The sequence below is a fragment of the Rattus rattus genome, chromosome 9, assembly GCF_011064425.1.
Source record: "Rattus rattus isolate New Zealand chromosome 9, Rrattus_CSIRO_v1, whole genome shotgun sequence".
Lineage (NCBI taxonomy): Eukaryota > Metazoa > Chordata > Mammalia > Rodentia > Muridae > Rattus > Rattus rattus.
This window is the reverse complement of record NC_046162.1, coordinates 61,333,737-61,351,903: the sequence shown is the minus strand read 5'-3', so window position 1 is coordinate 61,351,903 and position 18,167 is coordinate 61,333,737. Positions and strand designations below refer to the sequence as shown.

The 18,167-nt window shown below is 50.8% G+C and overlaps 1 protein-coding gene across 4 annotated transcripts; it reads right to left on the bottom strand.

Annotated features, from left to right (window-relative positions):
* Positions 1 to 4,634: 4,634 nt before the first annotated feature.
* On the bottom strand, positions 4,635 to 17,334 carry Cd300lg (CD300 molecule like family member g). 4 transcript variants are annotated; one of them, XM_032912691.1, is made up of 8 exons: positions 17,292 to 17,334; positions 15,763 to 16,095; positions 13,112 to 13,243; positions 12,166 to 12,499; positions 10,447 to 10,562; positions 8,372 to 8,424; positions 5,246 to 5,353; positions 4,635 to 4,748 (listed from the first exon to the last, which is right to left on the bottom strand). In XM_032912691.1, the coding sequence occupies exons 1-8, from the start codon at positions 17,332 to 17,334 to the stop codon at positions 4,635 to 4,637; spliced, it is 1,233 nt and encodes a 410-aa protein (XP_032768582.1). The 4 variants fall into 4 exon arrangements, with proteins under 4 accessions (XP_032768582.1, XP_032768584.1, XP_032768583.1 ...); XM_032912693.1 differs by having other exon boundaries at positions 12,166 to 12,247; XM_032912692.1 differs by lacking the exon at positions 13,112 to 13,243.
* Between the last annotated feature and the right edge of the window lie 833 nt (positions 17,335 to 18,167).

Below are 18,167 nucleotides of genomic sequence, written 5' to 3'. Positions count from 1 at the left end.
ACAATCCCCCATTCCAGACTCTAGAGCCCGGATCTCCCTTGACTCTCCCATTTCCCCTTACCCTAAGTACCAGCCTTTAGTCCTCGGGGAGGGTGATTTTGTAAAATAGGATAATCCTAAAAACCCCACCCATGACATCTGGAGACATTTCATTCCTCATTCTCGAGGGGCCCCATGTCCTCACAGGAGACCCCCCCCCGGCATTTCTGCCCTGTGCCTCCCAGTTCTCCTAAGCGTCAGTCTTTGCTGCACTGTCAGCTCAAGCTTGTCCCTGAATCACTGTGTGCCCATTTCCTAGAGAAGGGGAGGGAGGGAGAATAGACAGAATATTTATTACAAATGCTAGACATATATTTATTATATCAGATATCTCATTTGCACTGGCATCGGATGTGCAGGCGGGACTAGAGGTGGGCCCGCCCACTGCTCATTTGCATAGCTCTGCTATCGCCTATCTGTACTTTTCCTTTGGTCAATCAATGTCCTTTCCTTTAGTTCAGTATCTTGCTGTGACCCCTGACCCTTACTTAGCTGCAGGGGACTGCCCTCCTCGACAGCTCCTTCCTCCCCTGGAGGATGAGCTCAGGGTCAGAGAAGCGTCTGTGACAGCCCCTGACCACCCCCTTGATTAACCCACAAAGCCCCCCAACCAAAAGACCATGGCCTTTGATCGAGATCTGGCGGGCACCGTGCTGGAGAGTTGGTACCAGTTCCTCCCTCTGAAGATCCAGTGTGGTATCCAGTCCCATTTCCTCCTCTCTAGTAATGTGCCAGGGCCCCTCCTCTCTCAGCAGCCTCCTACCTCTCTCTCTCTCTCACTGAGCCTGGCTCTACAACCCATCCAAGCACTGGCCAGGAGGGAACAGAGGTTGTGGGCCTCCTCAGCTCACCTGGCACAGGGCTGGGTTAGAACATGTTCGTGCCCAACATGCTAGCTCTGTGACTCTGTCCTCCCTCCCTCCCACCATGGCCTCTTGTATTTGGGGACCTCAGGAGAAGGAGGACCCTGCCCCCTCCATGGTCCACACTCAGTCCCTCTGCTCCCCTCCATCACCACCAGCCCATCTCCTTTCTTAAGTCTTCTTTCTTTTCCTTTGATTAAACGTGACAGCAAGTGTTTCTGGCTCTGTTTGTCTTTGGTCGGGGTTGAGGAGATGGTTTTGGGAGGAGGCTAGGATTAGAGAATACAGCATAAATAATTCCAGAATGGAAGATGGACTGACATGCGTCTGTGTGTCTCCTATGGCGACTCTCTCCTCCTGTCTGCAGATGAGGCTCCTTCTAAGTGCTTATGCCTAGGAGCTGGTGAGCATCAGGGGGACAGTGGACTCAGGGACTTCATGGTCAATCCACATGACTCCGCCTGGGACTTGTGTGGCCTTCAGCAGGCACCCCTACCTCTCAAGACCTTGGCTTTATACTCTGTACAAGTGCCTATCACAGTCTCTCAGTGATAAACTCATGGGATCGAGGTGCTTACCCCAGGGCAGGAGAAGACAGCGAAACGTTCATCTTTTCATCCCTAGAACAACAACAACCACGGCACTAGAGTGTATGTGGTCCAGGGGACCCACATTCCTCCCCACCTGGAGTTCTTCAGGAGGGAAGGGTGACCCTGCACCCCACTGTTAGCACTGCAGATTCTCTAAGACTCCCTGTACAGCAGAACCTAACCCCCAGCCCCAGGATGGAATGGAAAGCTGGGAAATGTAGTTTTCCCCTGTGCTCTGGATGAGTGAGCTGCAAGCAGCAGATTTCTGTGCCACTGAGCATGGACTCGTGCGGGGACAGCGGGGTGTTTTAGAAACTCCCCACGTGACGCAAATGTGTGACCAGGTTTGCTGGCCGAGGTTAATCTCCCCCCCCCCCCATACTTTTGGGATGGATGGAACTTCTTTTGAGCTTCCAGTCAGCATCAAGATATTTTCCTTAAGTAAAAGACAGATAATCTGAAATAAACTAATATTCCCAACCCCACCCCCTCTCCCTGTTTTTGAGACAGGATCTTTACACGGCCCTGGCTGGCCTCGAACTCACAGAGATCCATAGGATTAAAGGTCTGTGCCTTTCTCGTTATTAGTTCTTATTTGCTTGTTTTAAATTAGCTTTTTAAAATATAATTTTAAAATCTGACATGTAGCAGTTGTGCCATTTTACAATTGAGGAGAGGGATTCTTTTCTACCTGTTACTCTTTTATTTTTTTTTACTTTAAAAAAATATTATGTATATGAGTACACTGTCACTGTCTCCAGACACACCAGAAGAGGGCTGCTCTTGCTGAAGACCCCACTGTGATTCCCTAGCACCCACATGGTGGCTCATGACTGCTTTTTTAAAAATTTTTTTATTAGTTTTTATTTATATAAGTACACTGTAGCCATCTTCAGACACACCAGAGGGTATCGGATGCCATTACAGATGGTTGTGAGCCACCATGTGGTTGCTGGGAATTGAACTCAGGTCCTCTGGAAGAGCAGTCAGTGCTCTTAACCACTGAGCCCTCTCTCCAGCCCTCATCAGTTCCTCTTGAACACCAGCATGCTGTACTTTACGTTGTGTTTTGAGGCAGTGTTTCGTCATGCAGCATAGACCAGCCTAGAACTTGGAATCCTTCTACCACAGCCTCCTAAATATTGGGATTTCAGGTGTGTGCTACTCTGTCAGGTTCGAAAGTCAGCTTTGGGTGAGCTTTCTTGGGTGTACCCTGCTGTTGGACTGCCTGAGGGCACTGTTTATCCAACTCTTTAATGCGTTAATGTATGCATGGTCTGTGTTCCTATATAGTCCCCCCCCCGTGTGTGTGTGTGTGTGTGTGTGTGTGTGTGTGTGTGTGTGTGTGTGTGTGAGATCTTGCCCATGTGCACCTCCACAGGCCAGAGGTCTACATCAGTGTCTTCCTCTACTTTTGAGATGGTCTTTTACTGAATCTAGAGGTTGACACTTTGGCTAACGTGCTCCTGGGATGCACCATCTTCTCTCCATTCTAGTACTGGGCAACAGACTTGCAAGGGTGCTTTTCTATGGGACCTGAATTCAGGGTCTCTTGCTTACTCACCAAACACATAACCTACCAGGTCACCCCTCCAGGACAGGGTAGAAGAGGAGGGAGGGGAGGCCAGAGGAGAAGCAAAGGGACGGGGAAAGGTTATGAAAAGAAGAAACATTCTCCTCCTCGGGGCCATGTTTCCATGCATGTAAGTTCTTCTAGAGATTTCCAATAGCAGTTAAAGCCCCTGCATTAAGATTCAGCCTGCAGATTTAGAACAGCCAGTGGCAGAGAACTGGTTTGGTATACCGAGGCACAGCCATATGCTGAAATACTACACAGCTGAGAAAGTTTATTGTACGAGGTTTGTAGAACATGGAGGGATGCTTACGATGCATGGGGAGAGCAGTGAGCCGTGGGCAGTGAGATGACCCCCCCTGTAAACCAAGCATCTGCAAATGCAAGAAGGCGAGGGGAGGGGATCCTGCAAGCTCAGTCAGAGCTGACAACAGGACTTGGTGAGGTTATTATGATCCTAAAAACATCGCCCCTCTCTTCTTTTGTATTCTCCCTATATTTCTCTGTTTTATATTCTGAACACCTCCCTTCCCGACCTCTTATTTTTCAAAACAAAATAGAAAAAGGAAAAAAAATAGTTGAGCCAGTCTGTCTTTCCCTCACTTAGCAGGCCTGGATTTAGTATTCTCTAGTAAGTAGAGTCTAGTGTCTTCCTGTCCCCTCCCTCCTTCCCTCCCACTCTGTTTTCCTCCTCTTCCCCCTTCCTCTCCCCCTCCCCTCCCTCTCTCCTTCCCCTTCCTCTCTCCCAACCTCCAGACCCCATGGAGGAGTAACCAGTATGGGCAGGGATGATAAGGAGTCTTCCTCCAGTGTCCTCCCAAAGCGAGGGATACAGAGCCTTGAGGAAGGAGAATAGAAAACCATCCAATCCCTGGCTGCCTTGGGCTGGCTGTCACCATAGTGTGCCAGACCAGGGACACATCAGGAAGCTCCTACTGGGACTGTCATGATCAGAGGTCTAGGGAGCATATAGAAGACCCACAGTGAGAGAAGGAAGGAAGACTTCCAGCTTGAAGGGGCTGAGGACCCATCAGGCCCAAGTGTAGGAATCCCAGGGTCACCTGTCAGAACTATGGAGTCCGGGGCCCTGCCCTAGAGATGGTTTGGGTGAGTTCTATTTTAATTATTTTCTAAAGGGTCAGGATGCGGGAGATTCATAGACACATAGATGTTTCTCCCCCACAGCATCTGATGCAGGAGAATTGGAGGGAGGTGAAGGTGGGATCTGTTGAGGATGGGAGGCACGACTGTTGCTGGGCTCTCATACTCAGGGAATTTCCTGGATCGCACACAAACTCAGCCCCCTGTGGAGCCTTGCCCCTTGCCAGGCCCTGCTGAAGAGCCACGCCCATGAACTCTTGCCAGGGATTAGAACATACTGGGAGGTCCCAGCCTCTGGCTGGAGTTAAGTACCATTCTGGGCTCCAGGGTCCACAGATTTCTCCGTCTGGGGCATGCCAGGGAACCGGAAGGAAGGTGGGCAGAGCTGTGGATGGTGAGTAGAGCCCGAGAATTCATGCGACTTCAGCCGTTCAGTTTCACAATGCCTGACCATGGGGCATTCTGCAGTTACACAGAGATGAACTCGGAGAAGGCCAGTTCCTCCGCAGACATACGCAGGGGAGGGGCTACCCCCACGTCCTCCTCGGCGTCCAGGGAAGGGGCTGCCTCTTCCTCTGCAGACTGGAGAGATGACAGTGAGGTTGAAAAGCGGAACCTGATAGTAAGGAGGTCTCGCGCTAGCTTTTCTAGTGTCACCCGCAGGGGGCGCTGCAGAGCCTCCCCAGCCCCATCTCCTCTGCGCGTGTGGTATGCTTTTTTCAGCCAGGTAGTCTGGCTTCTCATCCCCTCACCCCACCCCCAGCCCCCAGTTCCTCTCTTGGTCCACAGACTCCCAAACATTGGGTTTAGAAGCATGCGCCACAATGCCTGACTCAGCTGAGAGCTGTTTAAACTGACACCTAGTAAGCTATTAAAGGGTTTTCTGAACACGGAAAAGAGAAATGTGAAATTCGGAGGGTGGTGAAATGACCTAGGAATGTGCCTTTGATAGGCTAGGCGGACTGAGGTGGGGAGTTAGCTGCTGGGGAAGAGGATGCTGAGGAAAGAGCCCTCCCTCCCTTGCCCTCACTATCACGGAGGTGTCAGGTGGATGGCTCCCAGAGCCCGGCTGCTCACACCTGGCTGAGGTTGTGCTTCTCAGCAGAAGGGTTGGGGTTTCTGAGACATTCGGGAGGCACTGCAAGGTCTATCATGGAGTCTTCAGAGGTCCAGCCGTTTCCTGGCAACTGTAAGAAAGATTTGATCAGAACTCGGAACAGGCCATTCTAGATGGTCTAGAGTCCGTCAGGCCTGGAATAGCCAGAGAGAAAGACCCAGTACTGTGGTCACACAACATCCTGTGTGGGTGTCCCCCTGGCAAGCTGCGAACGCTCAGGAGCTCAGTTTCCTCGGCCATAAAATGAGAATACATGTTTTTTCCCCCCTCAGGGTCGTAATATCCAGATAACATTATTTTTAAAGGCAAGGCCTCAATATATATAACCCTGACTGGTTTGGAACTGGCTGGCCTTGAACTCATAGAGATCGATGTTTCTCTTGGATCCTGGGATTAAAGGCATGTGTCACCATACCTGGCTTTGTTTGTTTTCTGAGACTGGGTCTCACGAATCCTAGTGTGGCTTTGAACCCATGTAGCTGAGGATGACTTTGAACTTAGTTCCGATCCTCGTGTCTCTACTTTGTCCAGTGTTGGTGTTACAGATTGTGCACCACCGCACCCAGTTTATGCTGGCTTGCCTCACGCAAGCGCCCTTGGCAAGGACGCTACCAAGCGAGCTACATTCAGTCCCCAGTCTCCAGGCAGCGTCTCCCCACCCAGTGAACATGAGCTTCTAGAATGGTTTGTTTTAATGGTGGTACTTCTTTGCTTGTAACCAGAGAGAACGGCAGGCTGTCTGGTCTTTTTCATGGGCCTCAAAGACTCCCCAAATACAAACAGTACAGGGGACATTTGGTCTGTGGCTATCTCATGCTTAGGGAGGAAGGCTGGTTCTTCTTCTGGAGTCGGGTGGGGGGGGATCAGCTTTGGGCCGCACATATGGCTGGATTGCTCCAACTTTATGCTTCAATGTGGGCTATGCAGCCAGCCTCACAGACCGTGGAGAGTTTGGTCTAGTTCTGCTTTTCTCAGGCTGGGTTACTTGTGGGCATAGAATTCCGCCTCTCGGTCTCTGTGGCTGTGTCTATAGAATGGAGGAAGTAATACAGCCTACCCCAATAGAAAAGACAAGGAATCAAGTACACACTGCCCTTCCCTACCTCTGTCTATGTCATGAGTGCCCCAGGCTTGCCTTGAACAGCAAGGCGTCTAGTTCCTGGTGTCCCCTTCCTTCTTTGTTGCGAATGTGTGCAAAGAAGATTCCCAACCCCTCCTATTCTTCTCCCCGGCCTCTGCCAAAGACTGCAGAAAGCCAAATGGGAAATAAATCAAACAAAGCACGCATCCTCAGCTGGCCCCGTTCTGGTGCCCGTGGCCTCTGACCTTCATTTGAGGAACCCATTTCTGTCCTTCCGCTGAAAGGGGCCGCTGCTCTGTGACCCTCTGCTCGCTGCCCTGGTCTCTTTCTTGTCCTTACCTACCTCTGCAGAGGGGGCTCAGGTGCCCCAGGTTGGAAGCAGCCCTGCCCAGAGTGGTAGCAGTGGGGAGACAGTCCTGGCTGTGGCTGGCTTCCTGAGCCCCAGCCCCTTTCCCAACGTACAGGCAGAGAGAGCTAGGCTCCAAAGGTGGCCTATGGTGGCTGTCCTACATCCCGCCCCCCATGACTTTTCCCTCACTCCCCTTAGCCACCGTTGGCCTTGTCCCACTTCCTGAGACACAAACAACTGCTTCCTAAATCAAGGTAGAGCCTGTTCCCACCCATCCCTCCCCTTGGTGGGTTCGGCTGGAGCCTTTTGTCCTTACTGGCGCCAGGGAAGAAGATGATAACCCCCACTTTCCTGACTCCATGTTTACAGAAGAGCAGGAGTGGGAATGCCTGCCCCATCGGTGGCTGAGTGGATCTGAGTAGGGCATCAGGTGAGGCAAGGTGGGATTTTTCTTTCATTAATACAATCTTGCCTGTTGGGGAGGAGGGGGAGACTGGCCTGGGAAATTCCTTCCTTCCTTTGGAGGTCAGCCAAGGATACACTTGGGGGCTTGGTTCCCCAGGAAGCCGGGCCCGGGGATCTCTGTACTGTTCCCCATCTCCCCAGGCTCCTTGGGGGTGCCACTGATAGCTGGGTCCTTGATCAGCCAAGCCAACATATTCTCAGGACCGCTGGAGGACCAGAAACAATGTTCTGAGCGATAAGGATGGAGAAATCTGGAGCTAGAGATGGCACAATGGTCAAGGGCGCTGGCTGCTCTTGCAGGAGCCCTAGGTTTGGTTCCCAGTAAACCTAGCTTACAACTGTCTGTGACTCCAGTTCCGGGGGACCCACACCCTTGTCTGGATGGCCAAATGGGATCATGCACAAATGTTGTGCAGAGACACACATGCAGGCAAACCGCTCGTATGTGGGCTGGAGAGATGGCTCATCGGTTAAGAGCCCTGGCTGCTCTTCCAGAGGTCTTGAGTTCAGTTCCCAGCGACCACACGGTGGCTCACGACCATCTGGATGCCCTCTTCTGGTGTGTCCGAAGAGAGTGACAGCGAACTCACGTCCATAAAATAAATAATAAAATAAATCTGTTTTAAAAGAAAGCGCTCATACACATAAAAATCTTTAAAAATCTGAGTGCCGCCCTGTGAGTTGGGGATCAGCCCTACATACTCTCTGGGTGTTCTTTTGTAAATGTACAGTGGAGTCGTGTTTGAGGGACTCTTGCACTCTGGTGTGTTGTGGGGTTCCTAGCCCCAGACCTAAACAGTTGGATTGGAAATAGAACCTGGGAGATCGAATCTCCAACATTGCTGCCTGGTGAAATGGGCTCAGAGTTGACGTCACTGCCAGACCCAGGATCCACAGGTCCTTTCTTGCTTCAGTACTGATGTCCCCTGATTCTAAACAGGCTGGGGAGGTTACCGCCTGGTAGAAAGGTGCCCACATAGTTATCTGTGACCCTGCCTGATGTCAGGTGGGAATCAGGGCTGATGATGGATACTGTATGGAGCTCACTCCCTAAAAGTATGCTCCTGGGACTCCCACAGATCCCTTCAGGACTGGGAGTGAGCTCTGCCTCTGGTGGGCACAGAGATGGGCCCTGAAATCTGACCTCAGTCCCAGATGGGTTGATCTCAGACTTTGGCTCTCTGGGTCCTTACCGAGGTTTCAAGGTAGACCTTCTCGTTCTTCTGAGTCTCTGTGGCCAGCCAAGCTGAAAGAGACCCAGAAAGAGAGCCTTGAGGCCAGGAGGAACTTAAGCCCTTCACAGAATGCACAGGTTTGCGTCACTGGTGTGAGAGGGCTTCCCAGAGAGAGTTGGCAGGCCCTCGAAGCAGGAAGGAGCCCTGCAGGAAGGAGCTGGCTTTTGTGATCTATTCAAGGAAACTGTGTTCACCTCTTGAACACGCACAGGGGACATCGACAGCTTGGATCTTAACTGTCCTGTTAGATGCTTGGTCCCCAACTTGGCAATGTTTAGAAGTGGTAAAACTTTTTTTTTTTTTCCAGAGCTGAGGACCGAACCCAGGGCGTTGAGCTTGCTAGGCAAGCGCTCTACCACTGAGCTAAATCCCCAACCCCGGTAAATCTTTTAAGAGGTGGCATCTAGGAGAGATATTCGGGCTATTGGGGAGAGTCTTTGAGGGGGTTGTGGGACGCTGTCTTCTTTTACTTCCTAGCCATGAGGGGGCCAGCTTTGGTCTCATCACGATGTACCTTTTCAGAAGACCAAAGAAACAGCCAACCCACATGGATCTGCTTGGCCTGTGCCACCCAGCACAGGAGCCACACTTGTCACCCAGCACTGGAATGTGGTCACTTGAAGTTATACCTAAGCTTCCAAAGGCTCAACATGGGAAAAAGAATGCAGGGTGTGGTGTGGTCCTCAGGTTCCATCGAGGTTTTGAGATGGGGTGTGGCTGTATTGCTGAGGCTGCTTGCTCTCTGACACGATTGATCCTCAGTCTGGGTAGCTGAGACCACAGGCTTACAACTGCAATGTCCAGCTTTCTTTCTTTCTTTCTTTTTTTTTTAAAGATTTATTTATGGGGTTGGGGATTTAGCTCAGTGGTAGAGCGCTTGCCTAGGAAGCGCAAGGCCCTGGGTTCGGTCCCCAGCTCCGAAAAAAAAAAGAACCCCCCCCAAAAAAATAAAGATTTATTTATTTATTTTGTATATGAGTACACTGTAGCTGTCTTCAGATACACCAGAAGAGGGCATCGGATCTCATTACAGATGGTTGTGAGCCACCATGTGGTTGTTGGGATTTGAACTCAGGACCTCTGGAAGAGCAGTCGGTGCTCTTAACCACTGAGCCATCTCTCCAGCCCCAATGTCCAGCTTTCATTACTGTTGTTTTTCTCCTCCTCCTCCTCCTCCTCCTCCTCCTCCATCATCATTGTCACAACCACCACCACCATCACCACCACCACCACCACATATACAGCATTCTGCCTACGTGTATGCCTGCATGCCAGAAGAGGACATCAGATCCCATTACAGATGGTTTTGAGCCACCATGTGGTTGCTGGGAGTTGAACTTAGGACCTCTGGAAGAGCGGTCAGTGCTCTTAACCTCGGAGCCCTCTCTCCAGCCCTCTTTAATGTCTGAATACTAGTTCCATGTTGAAATGACATGACAGGTATATTGAATTAAGTAAACTACTTTGTTAAAAATTAACTCTGCTAGCTCTTTTGTTCTGTTTGCTTCTTTCTTTCTTTTTTCTTTATATATTTATTTAGAGTCTCAGATATCCCAGGCTAGTATTAAATTCACTGTGTATCCAAGATTGGCCTTAAGCTCCTGACCCTCCCACCTCCACCTCCCAAGTGCTAGGAGGGCATATGGTTCCTTCACCGCTCTTTCTAACTTCCTGTTAGAAAACTCCTGCTCCCCCATTTTAATTGTCCTTCCCAGGGCCGACTGTCTCACAGCTAGGTTGGCCTGTTGTTTACTTGTTTGTTTGGTTTGGTTTTTCAAGACAGGGTTTCTCTGCGTAGTCCGGGCTATCCTGAACTCACTCTGTAGACCAGGCTGGCCTCAAACTCAGAGATCCGCCTACATCCGCCTCCCCAGTGCTGAGATTAAAGGCATGCACTACTATGCCCAATGAACAGCAAGGTTGTCAGACAGACCCACTGAGGCCTGCTTGTCTTACCAAGGTTGATAACGTAGCACAGGTGTCCATGAGCCCTACCCCCTTTCCCCAACTCCACCCCCATCTCAATCACTTACATTTCTTTCTCTGCCTCCGGAGCATGTGGCTGCCAACGGCAATTAGTCCTGCGGCCAGCAGCAGGGACAAGAGTACCAGGACTGGGGCCATCATGCGGACCATGGGGATGGACACACTGGAGGAGAGACGGAAGGATCCTGTTGGCTGTTTGCTACTCGATCAGCTACCTACACGTCCTTGAATCCCATGCATACGATGAGAAAGCCAGCCTGAAATCTAATTCAATCAGGCGAAGACTGCCAGGGTATTCAGACCCCCAAATCCAGGCCTCCTGGGTTCAAATCCTGGTCTCGACACTTAAGGGACTTGACAAAGGCAGGTGAGGTTACTGTTGATTATAAACCTTGCATTTGGGAAGTGAAGGCAGGCAGATCGGGAATTAAAGACCATCCTTGGCTACATAGGGATCTGGAGGATAGCCTGAGCTACAAAAGAGACCTACCTCAAGCTAAATACTCTTACCACTAAAAATAAATTAGTCCAGTACCTAGATACATTTGCTGCTAAATTATACAATTTACTAAACAGAAATGGTCCCATGTTATACTGGGAAAACTGGGGTGTTGGAACTGAGCCTAGGATCTCATACGTGTCGGGCAGGCACTCTGCTATTGAGCCTTATTTTTATAGCCCTCTATTTTGAATAAAAAATTTATTAGTACTAGCATTGAGTGTGTGATTGGGGGAAGGAGAGTGTGCCAGGATGCACATACTGAGGTTAAGAGAACAACTTTGGGGAGTCCATTCTCTCCCTCTACCCTTTTGTGGGTTCCGGGGATTGAACTCAGATCCACCAAGCTTGGACGGCAAGCACTTTTACTGGCTGAGCCATGTTACCAGCCCTACCTACTTTTTACTTTTAGACAAGACCTCACAAAGTTACCCAGCCTGGCCTTGAACTTGGGATCTTCCTATCCCAGTCTTCCAAGTAGTTGGAGTTACAGACCTGCAGGTCTACATCTGGCAAGATGTAGGGGGATTCACTGGCCCATGGGCGGGTGTCACCAGCACCAGTTTGTCAGCAGCACAGTACTCTGATTCGGGGTCCAATCAGGTCCCTAGTCTCCCAAGGAGATCAGAAGGGACCGGGGGGGGGGCGGCTGGAGAGATGGCTCAGTGGTTAGAGCACCGACTGCTATTCCTGAGGTCCTGAGTTCAATTCCCAGCAACCACATGGTGGCTCACAACCATCTGTAATGGGATCTGATGCCCTCTTCTGGTGTGTCTGAAGACAGCTACAGTGTACTTAGAAGGGACCAGGGGCCAGTGTCTCAGAGCCCATCAGTGGGTGCTGTGCCTGGGGAAAAAGGACTCTCAGCTCTACGGGACACTTTTAGCACGGCCTGAACCTGCTAGCAGTGACCTGCAGGTCAGGAACTGGGAGTTAGATAGAGCCCCAGACCCTTTGCTGCAGGCTGGGATCCAGCTGTGTGAAGAAATCATGTAGCACAGGGTTCAGGGCAGAGTACACAGGGAAGCCCTGGAGATGAGGAAAGACGAGTTCTGGGACCAGGGTGGACCCTTCACCTCAGATGGCCTAGGGCTGCTGGCTCCTAAGGTGGGGTGGTGCTGTTTAAGAGTCCCCAGGATGCAAATGAGGCCTGAAATCTGCCCTCTGGGCCACAGGCTATGGCCAGGACAAGAGGAAGTGTCTGTCTAGAGGGAAGAGAATAGAGAGTCTTAGAGCTGAAGGGCGACCTTGGGTCCCCGGACCTCACCTGGACTTGGAGACGCTGCTGGTTACAGCCCTGGAGTCCTTTGGTGTGGTGAGGGGCGGCCAGATGACTGGGCGGGAGCTCCCTGCATGAGGAGAGGTCGCTGTGTGAGGAGACCTCCCTGCATATGGAGAGATTCCTGGTGGAACCTGGGAGGTTCCTGCAGATCTGGCTGGGGTTGCTGTGTGAGGAGAGCTCCCAACATGTGGAGAGATTCCTGAGGGAACCTGGGAGGTTCCTGTAGACCAGGCTGGGGCCGCCTCGGTGAATACAGGGGCTTTGACCCTTGTCTTCCCCTGTTTGGCGGTGACGACTGTCGGGTGGAGACCAGGAGAAGCTACAAGTCCAAAAGCAATGCTTCAGCGCTTTCCCTGACCCTTGACCCCCTCCCAGACTGACCTTTGGACATGAACCTTCCCAATCTCTCAGGATATCCTCAACTAAAACACTCCCCAGGAGGCAAGCAGAGGCCTAGGTGAGACACTTTTGATCAAGAAGACCCGGGTCAGGCACTTGATGCATAATCTATTTTTCTTTGAGAGGACCCTACCCCCAAGATCCTGTTCTATACCACTCCATAGACACCTTCCTGGTCCTCTCTTTAGTCCAGGCCAAGGTCACCTCCTCTCTGACCAAAGAGCAAGTTCTCCATGCTGCCCAGCACCCGCCTTCTGACTCGTACTCTCCGGCAAGACCTGACCTCTTCCAGCTGCCACAGACTGGTCAGGGAAAGGTGGCAAAGACAGGGCCTGAGGTCAGGGCCGAGGTCTGAGGTCAGGGCGAAGGTCTGGCTCACCCCAGATCCTACAGGAAGAGCTTTGGGCTCAGGGGTAGCCAATTCCCATTTGACCCCGAACCACTGTGGCTTCTGAGGTTGTTGGGAACATCTGGGTGGCCCTCGCTGTGTCTTTTCTGGAATAGGGAAGGGGCAGGAAAGGCATCGACTCACTCAGTTCTGGGAGCTGAGTCAGCCAGGCTTTTGCCTTGGGCTGCAGTCTCCTTGTAGGTGTAAGAGGCTGGAAGGAGGGGGTGGGGGAAGAAGGACAGCAGGTGCCAGTAGGGACAGGACTGTCCCTTTTTCCTAGAGGAAAGGGAGAGGCTGCTCTCAGGGGAAGCAGACATGGCCACAGCAGGTAGCTCCCCTTCCTCCCAGCAGAGGCCCCAGCCTTGTGTCTTCCCAGCTAATCAGAAGCCATAATTGGCAGGTCCCGGTGGTCCCCAGGTCCTCCCCACCTGCTGTCCACACCCGTCTCCCATTGGAACACTGTGTGTCCCTTGCCCCAGCCTGCTCCCTTCATGCCACCTTGGATCCTGTCGCCTCTTGCGTGGGGGCAGTCAGTGTCCCCCGGCAGCCGTGAGCTGAAATGCCATCTATTTACTTAGCGTGCCTCTCAAGGCCTTTGAGACTCAGACTTCAAGTCATCTTGTCAAAGTTACCGGTTTCCCCGTGTGGGACTCACTGAGCCACTCGGAGATGCCGTGTGTTCAGGGTCACCCTTGCTACCGCTGTGCCTTTGCCATGTTGTCTCCTGAAACCAGTCTCTTACACTCTGCCTAAAGCCTCTCGCTGACCCCTCCATTTTCCATCATCAACTCAAAAGCGAAGCCCCAGTAATATGGAAGAATTCACCTTTTCCTTTGGGTACCCCAACATCCTGTGCTTGCCTCCGGGGGGGAGGCAAGCTCCCACTTTGACTAGACTATGACTTTGCAGGGTCTCCTACGGAGCTGGGATTTCTCAAGGGCCAGCGCCCCGTGTCTTTCTGACCACACCCAGCCTAGACATTCCGGGCTTGCTCTCTAGTTCTGTTTTACGGCTGTGCCTGACACTAGTGGTTTTGTTTTCCCTAAGAAGCTGAAAAAAAAAATCTCCTGTAAATAAAGGGAAGCTTTTACTTAGTGTTTCCAAGTCGGGTTCTCCATTGCCTTGGGCCTCAGGAGATAAGGGATAAAGGAAGTGATTGTATGAGTGCCCAGCCTCACTTGGCTGTGGAAGCAGCTGCTTCACTCTGGACTGTTGGCTTTTCAGGAAACCTGGGAGCTGGTTGTTAAATGACTGGAAGGTAGGAATAATGCTGGCGTGTTGCTACCAAAGTAGAAACCCATAAACATTACGGACCCCACTATCGTTAGCTAGTTAAGAATCCATCATGCGTTCCTTCTCGTGCTTGCTTTAGCAGGGCATCCTCTCACCTGTGTCTGCTTCAGTGAAACGTTCCTTCATGAGTCTGCTTTAGGACAACACTCCTTCGCGTGTTTGCTCCAGCAGACCAGTGTCCCCAGTGGCCCACACAGCTCTCATCATTGTTAGCATAAACTCATTAGAAGCCAACCAGCTCCAACTGAGAAGGATGAGACTGTGTGGGTCACTCACAGAGAAGTGACTGTGACTGAACTGAGGGCAAGGACGGATACAAGGGTCTCAAAGCCAGAGAGCGCTAAGCTGGGTGTGGTGGCATAGGGCAGTCTCAGCACTCAGGAGGCAGAGACAGGTAGATCTCTGTAGACCTAGGCCAGCCAGGGCTGCTGCACAGTGAGACAAAAGGTAAAATATAGAAAAATAAAATAAAATAAAACAATGCTAATTGAACCACCTATCTAAGAAGTAAAATAAATTAAAAACTCAAAGACAGCGCTAATCAAAATTAGACCATTTTGCACTGGTGGGGGGTGGGGATTGATTGGAGAACCTTTCAAAGAACAGAAACCACTCACCAGTATTGCTTTATTGCTACGGCATTAGGGCTGGAACCCTGGGTCTCACACACGCGCCAGGCTAATGCGCTACCCTTGAGCCACACCCTGTATCCTTGAGGCATTGATATTACTATTATTGTCCATTCCTTTACTTCTATTTCCACACATTGTCATAGAGACCCACTGGTGACAGACAACAGGCTCTGAGGACAGACCTGGGCTCTGAGGACAGACCTGGGCTTAGGATGGCTCCTGGCTCCTGGGCCTATCCTTTGAAGAGAGACAAAGGTAGCAGTGATCTGGGTTTGAATCATCCCTGCTCTTCTTCCTGCTTCAACCTTAGGCCAGAAGCTGAGCATCTTGGAGTCTCTGTGCCCCATTTGTGAAGTGGTCGTATGGAGAGCTACCTAACTCTCACGGACTTGAGACTGGGCAGAGACCATCCGCATGGTGGGGCCAGTGCATGGTTAGGGGATGCTGCAGGCCAGGCCCAGGACACAGCCATAGCTGGCCTGGCCTCAGGAGGCTATGGGAATATTTGTGACATGGGGGAATGAGCAGGACTTTCCTTGCTCCCCACGATGGTCATCTTGTCCCAGCCCATGGTAGTCGCCCCCACATGTCTAAGCCAAGCATGACAATTACAGCTCCATTTCGCTCTATGAGATCCTAATGGCAGACTTGCCCGAGCAGAGGCTTCATCTCAAAGTTGTCCCCAGTGCTCAGCAGGTGTCCCTGCTGACTCCCCAAGTTCAGGATAAGCCTGGTGAGATTGGCACTGACGTTGGTACCAAGACTGTCCCCCTTCTGTAATGGGGATACTGGTTCAGATGCTCTCACCCACCCCCCATCTCCTCTTTATCCCCTGACACCCAGGCAGGGGGAAAGAGAGTCGTTCATTACCTGGAAAGACAATGAGTTTGACCTCAAAAGACTCATCACGGCCCAGTCTGTCAATCCCGCACCAGTACTTCCCGGAATCCTTCAGGGTAAGGTCTCTCATGGTCACTGTCACCCAGAGGTCTTGGGGGCTGTCTCGGATGGACATCTTGCCTCGAGTCACCTCCTGGTCCTGATTCGTGTAGACAGTGTCACCGCAGCGGGACACCAGGATGCCACCCTGCCGGCACCAATACTTCCTGTGCGTCTTCATCTCCTTCTTATAGGTACACCGCAGGGACACAGTGTCACCCTCAAATCCACTGATCTCCTTTGGGCCCGTCAGGGCTTCATAACCTGGAAATGAATGGAGACAAGATTTCCACGGCACCAAGTACCAGACCAAGAACAGAAGAAGTTCTTATTTCATGGGGAGGAAGGGAGGCTTTCCTGTTAGAACATCTTGGGCAGCCCCATAAAACCCTGAGGTTCTCCCTTCCTCTGAGAAACCCTAGAGCAGACGCGTTGTTTGAGAGACACAAGCCAGGCTGGCCAGATGGCTCAAGGGGTCGAGGTCCTTGCTGCTAAGTCTGACAACCTGAGTTCAGTCCTCAGGAAGGAGAGAATAGACTCCCAAAGTTATGTACTACCCCCTCCTCACGAGCACTACAGAATTCATATACTAATGCATGTTCATATGTGCACACGCACATGATAAATCCATGTAACAAAAAAAACCCCTAAAAACCACATGAGTTAATTTTATATGTTATTAAGGAAAACCAAGCAAATGGGGTCAACTGAGCAACCGATGTCAGTGATAAGATGTGCTCTGATGAGCCCGGCCTGGTGGGGCAGATCCCAGCTACCTGGACTCAGAGCAAGTTCAAGGCAGTCTGTCTGAGGTATAGAGTGGAGAGAGGGCTGGGGATGTAAGCTTAGCGGCAAAGCATTCATTTAGCATGCTCCAGGGCCCAGGTTCCACCCCTCCTCCAAGCACTGCCAGACAGGAAGAAAAGATCAAAATTATAAAAATAAAGAAAGCTTCACTGTGGGTGACAGCCTGGTTACTGTCCAGCCCTTTGCCCTCTTGCAATAAATGCACATTTTATAAATATTTAGGTGTGTATGTGTATGTATATTTATTTATGTGTATGTGTGTATACATATATATTATATACATACATATATCAAACACACTCTCTGACATACACACACACACAAATAAAATTAAAAAGTAAAGCAAGAAAAAAAATTAAAGCAAAGAAAGAAAAAGCAGACTTAGCAGGAATCCAATCAAGTTAGCTCCATTTACACCTGCAGAGCCAGGGACCCCACGGGAGAAAGACCCTGGGTCTGAGTGCAAAGATAGCAAGTGCTGGGCTCAGGGATGCTGGGCTGAAGACGGTCGTCTGAAGTGAAATAGAGAAATATCCCACCACTACCCCCATCTCCTCACGGTGTGGAGGCAAAGAGTAACTACAGACCACAAGATTGAGCTCAAGCCTGCATCTCTATGCCCCTCCATCCCAGCCACTTCCGTCCCCCCTCACCTGGGAGCACCAGGCAGCCCCACAGCAGGACCAGAGGCCGCATGGTGGATGCTGGACAGTGCGGGAGCAGACGCCTGCAGTTGGGAGCTCTTCTGAGTTTTAGCTTCTGCCAGGATGGAACCAGGAAGGGAGGGGTGGGGGCGGGCCACGGTGTTCAGCTCCGCCTTGGAGGTCCTTCTGCTTTTCTCTTTACTCTGTTCCCCCTGCTGCTCAGTGCCAGTTACCACAGCCTGCAGACCCGCACAAACTCCAGCCCCTAGTCAGGGGTCTCAGACTCTGATGGGAAAACTTGCATCATGGCCTTTGGGAACCTCAGATATATTGTTTTTCCTCCTATTATGAATTCCCAGAGATGTGCATAACCTGACACTGTTCTTATAAGAATCAAAAGCCCTGGAGCTATCAGTTATTACTGATATCCCCAAATACTTCTCTGGGAAGTTATTAGTTTTTGGACCTACCACTGGATCTGAGCATTAAAGTACTAAATATGGGAGCATATTTGTTGAGTAGTAAATCACTTATAATATGTTTAAAGGTATTTTTCTATTTTTAGAATTTTGATTTAACATTATTACTTTTATTTTATTTATTTTTTATGTGCATGGAGGCTTTGCCTGCATGTCTGCGCACGATGTGTGTGCAGTTCTCACAGGGGCCAGAAGAGGGCGCTGGATCTCCTGAGGCTGAAGTTACAGATGGGAATGGTGAGCCACCATGTGAGTGCTGGGAATTGACCCACGGTCCTGGAAGAACAACCTGTGCTCTTAACCGCTGAGCCATCTCTCCAGCACTCTATTTTTAGTTTATTAAAAATTTAAAATTATATTTTCAGAGGACTACTTTGTAGAGTCCACTGTCAACCTTTTTGTGGAT

What these genes read in the sequence shown, in the direction of transcription:
- Cd300lg (XM_032912691.1), bottom strand. Translation starts at nt 17,334, where the DNA reads ATGCGGCCTCTGGTCCTGCTGTGGGGCTGCCTGGTGCTCCCAG. An exon ending in GGGCTGCCTGGTGCTCCCAG is followed by an intron (nt 16,096 to 17,291) that starts GTGAGGGGGGAC and finishes ATTCATTTCCAG; the next exon opens with GTTATGAAGCCCTGACGGGC. An exon ending in CCGGAGGCAGAGAAAGAAAT is followed by an intron (nt 8,425 to 10,446) that starts GTAAGTGATTGA and finishes GGTCTCTTTCAG; the next exon opens with CTTGGCTGGCCACAGAGACT.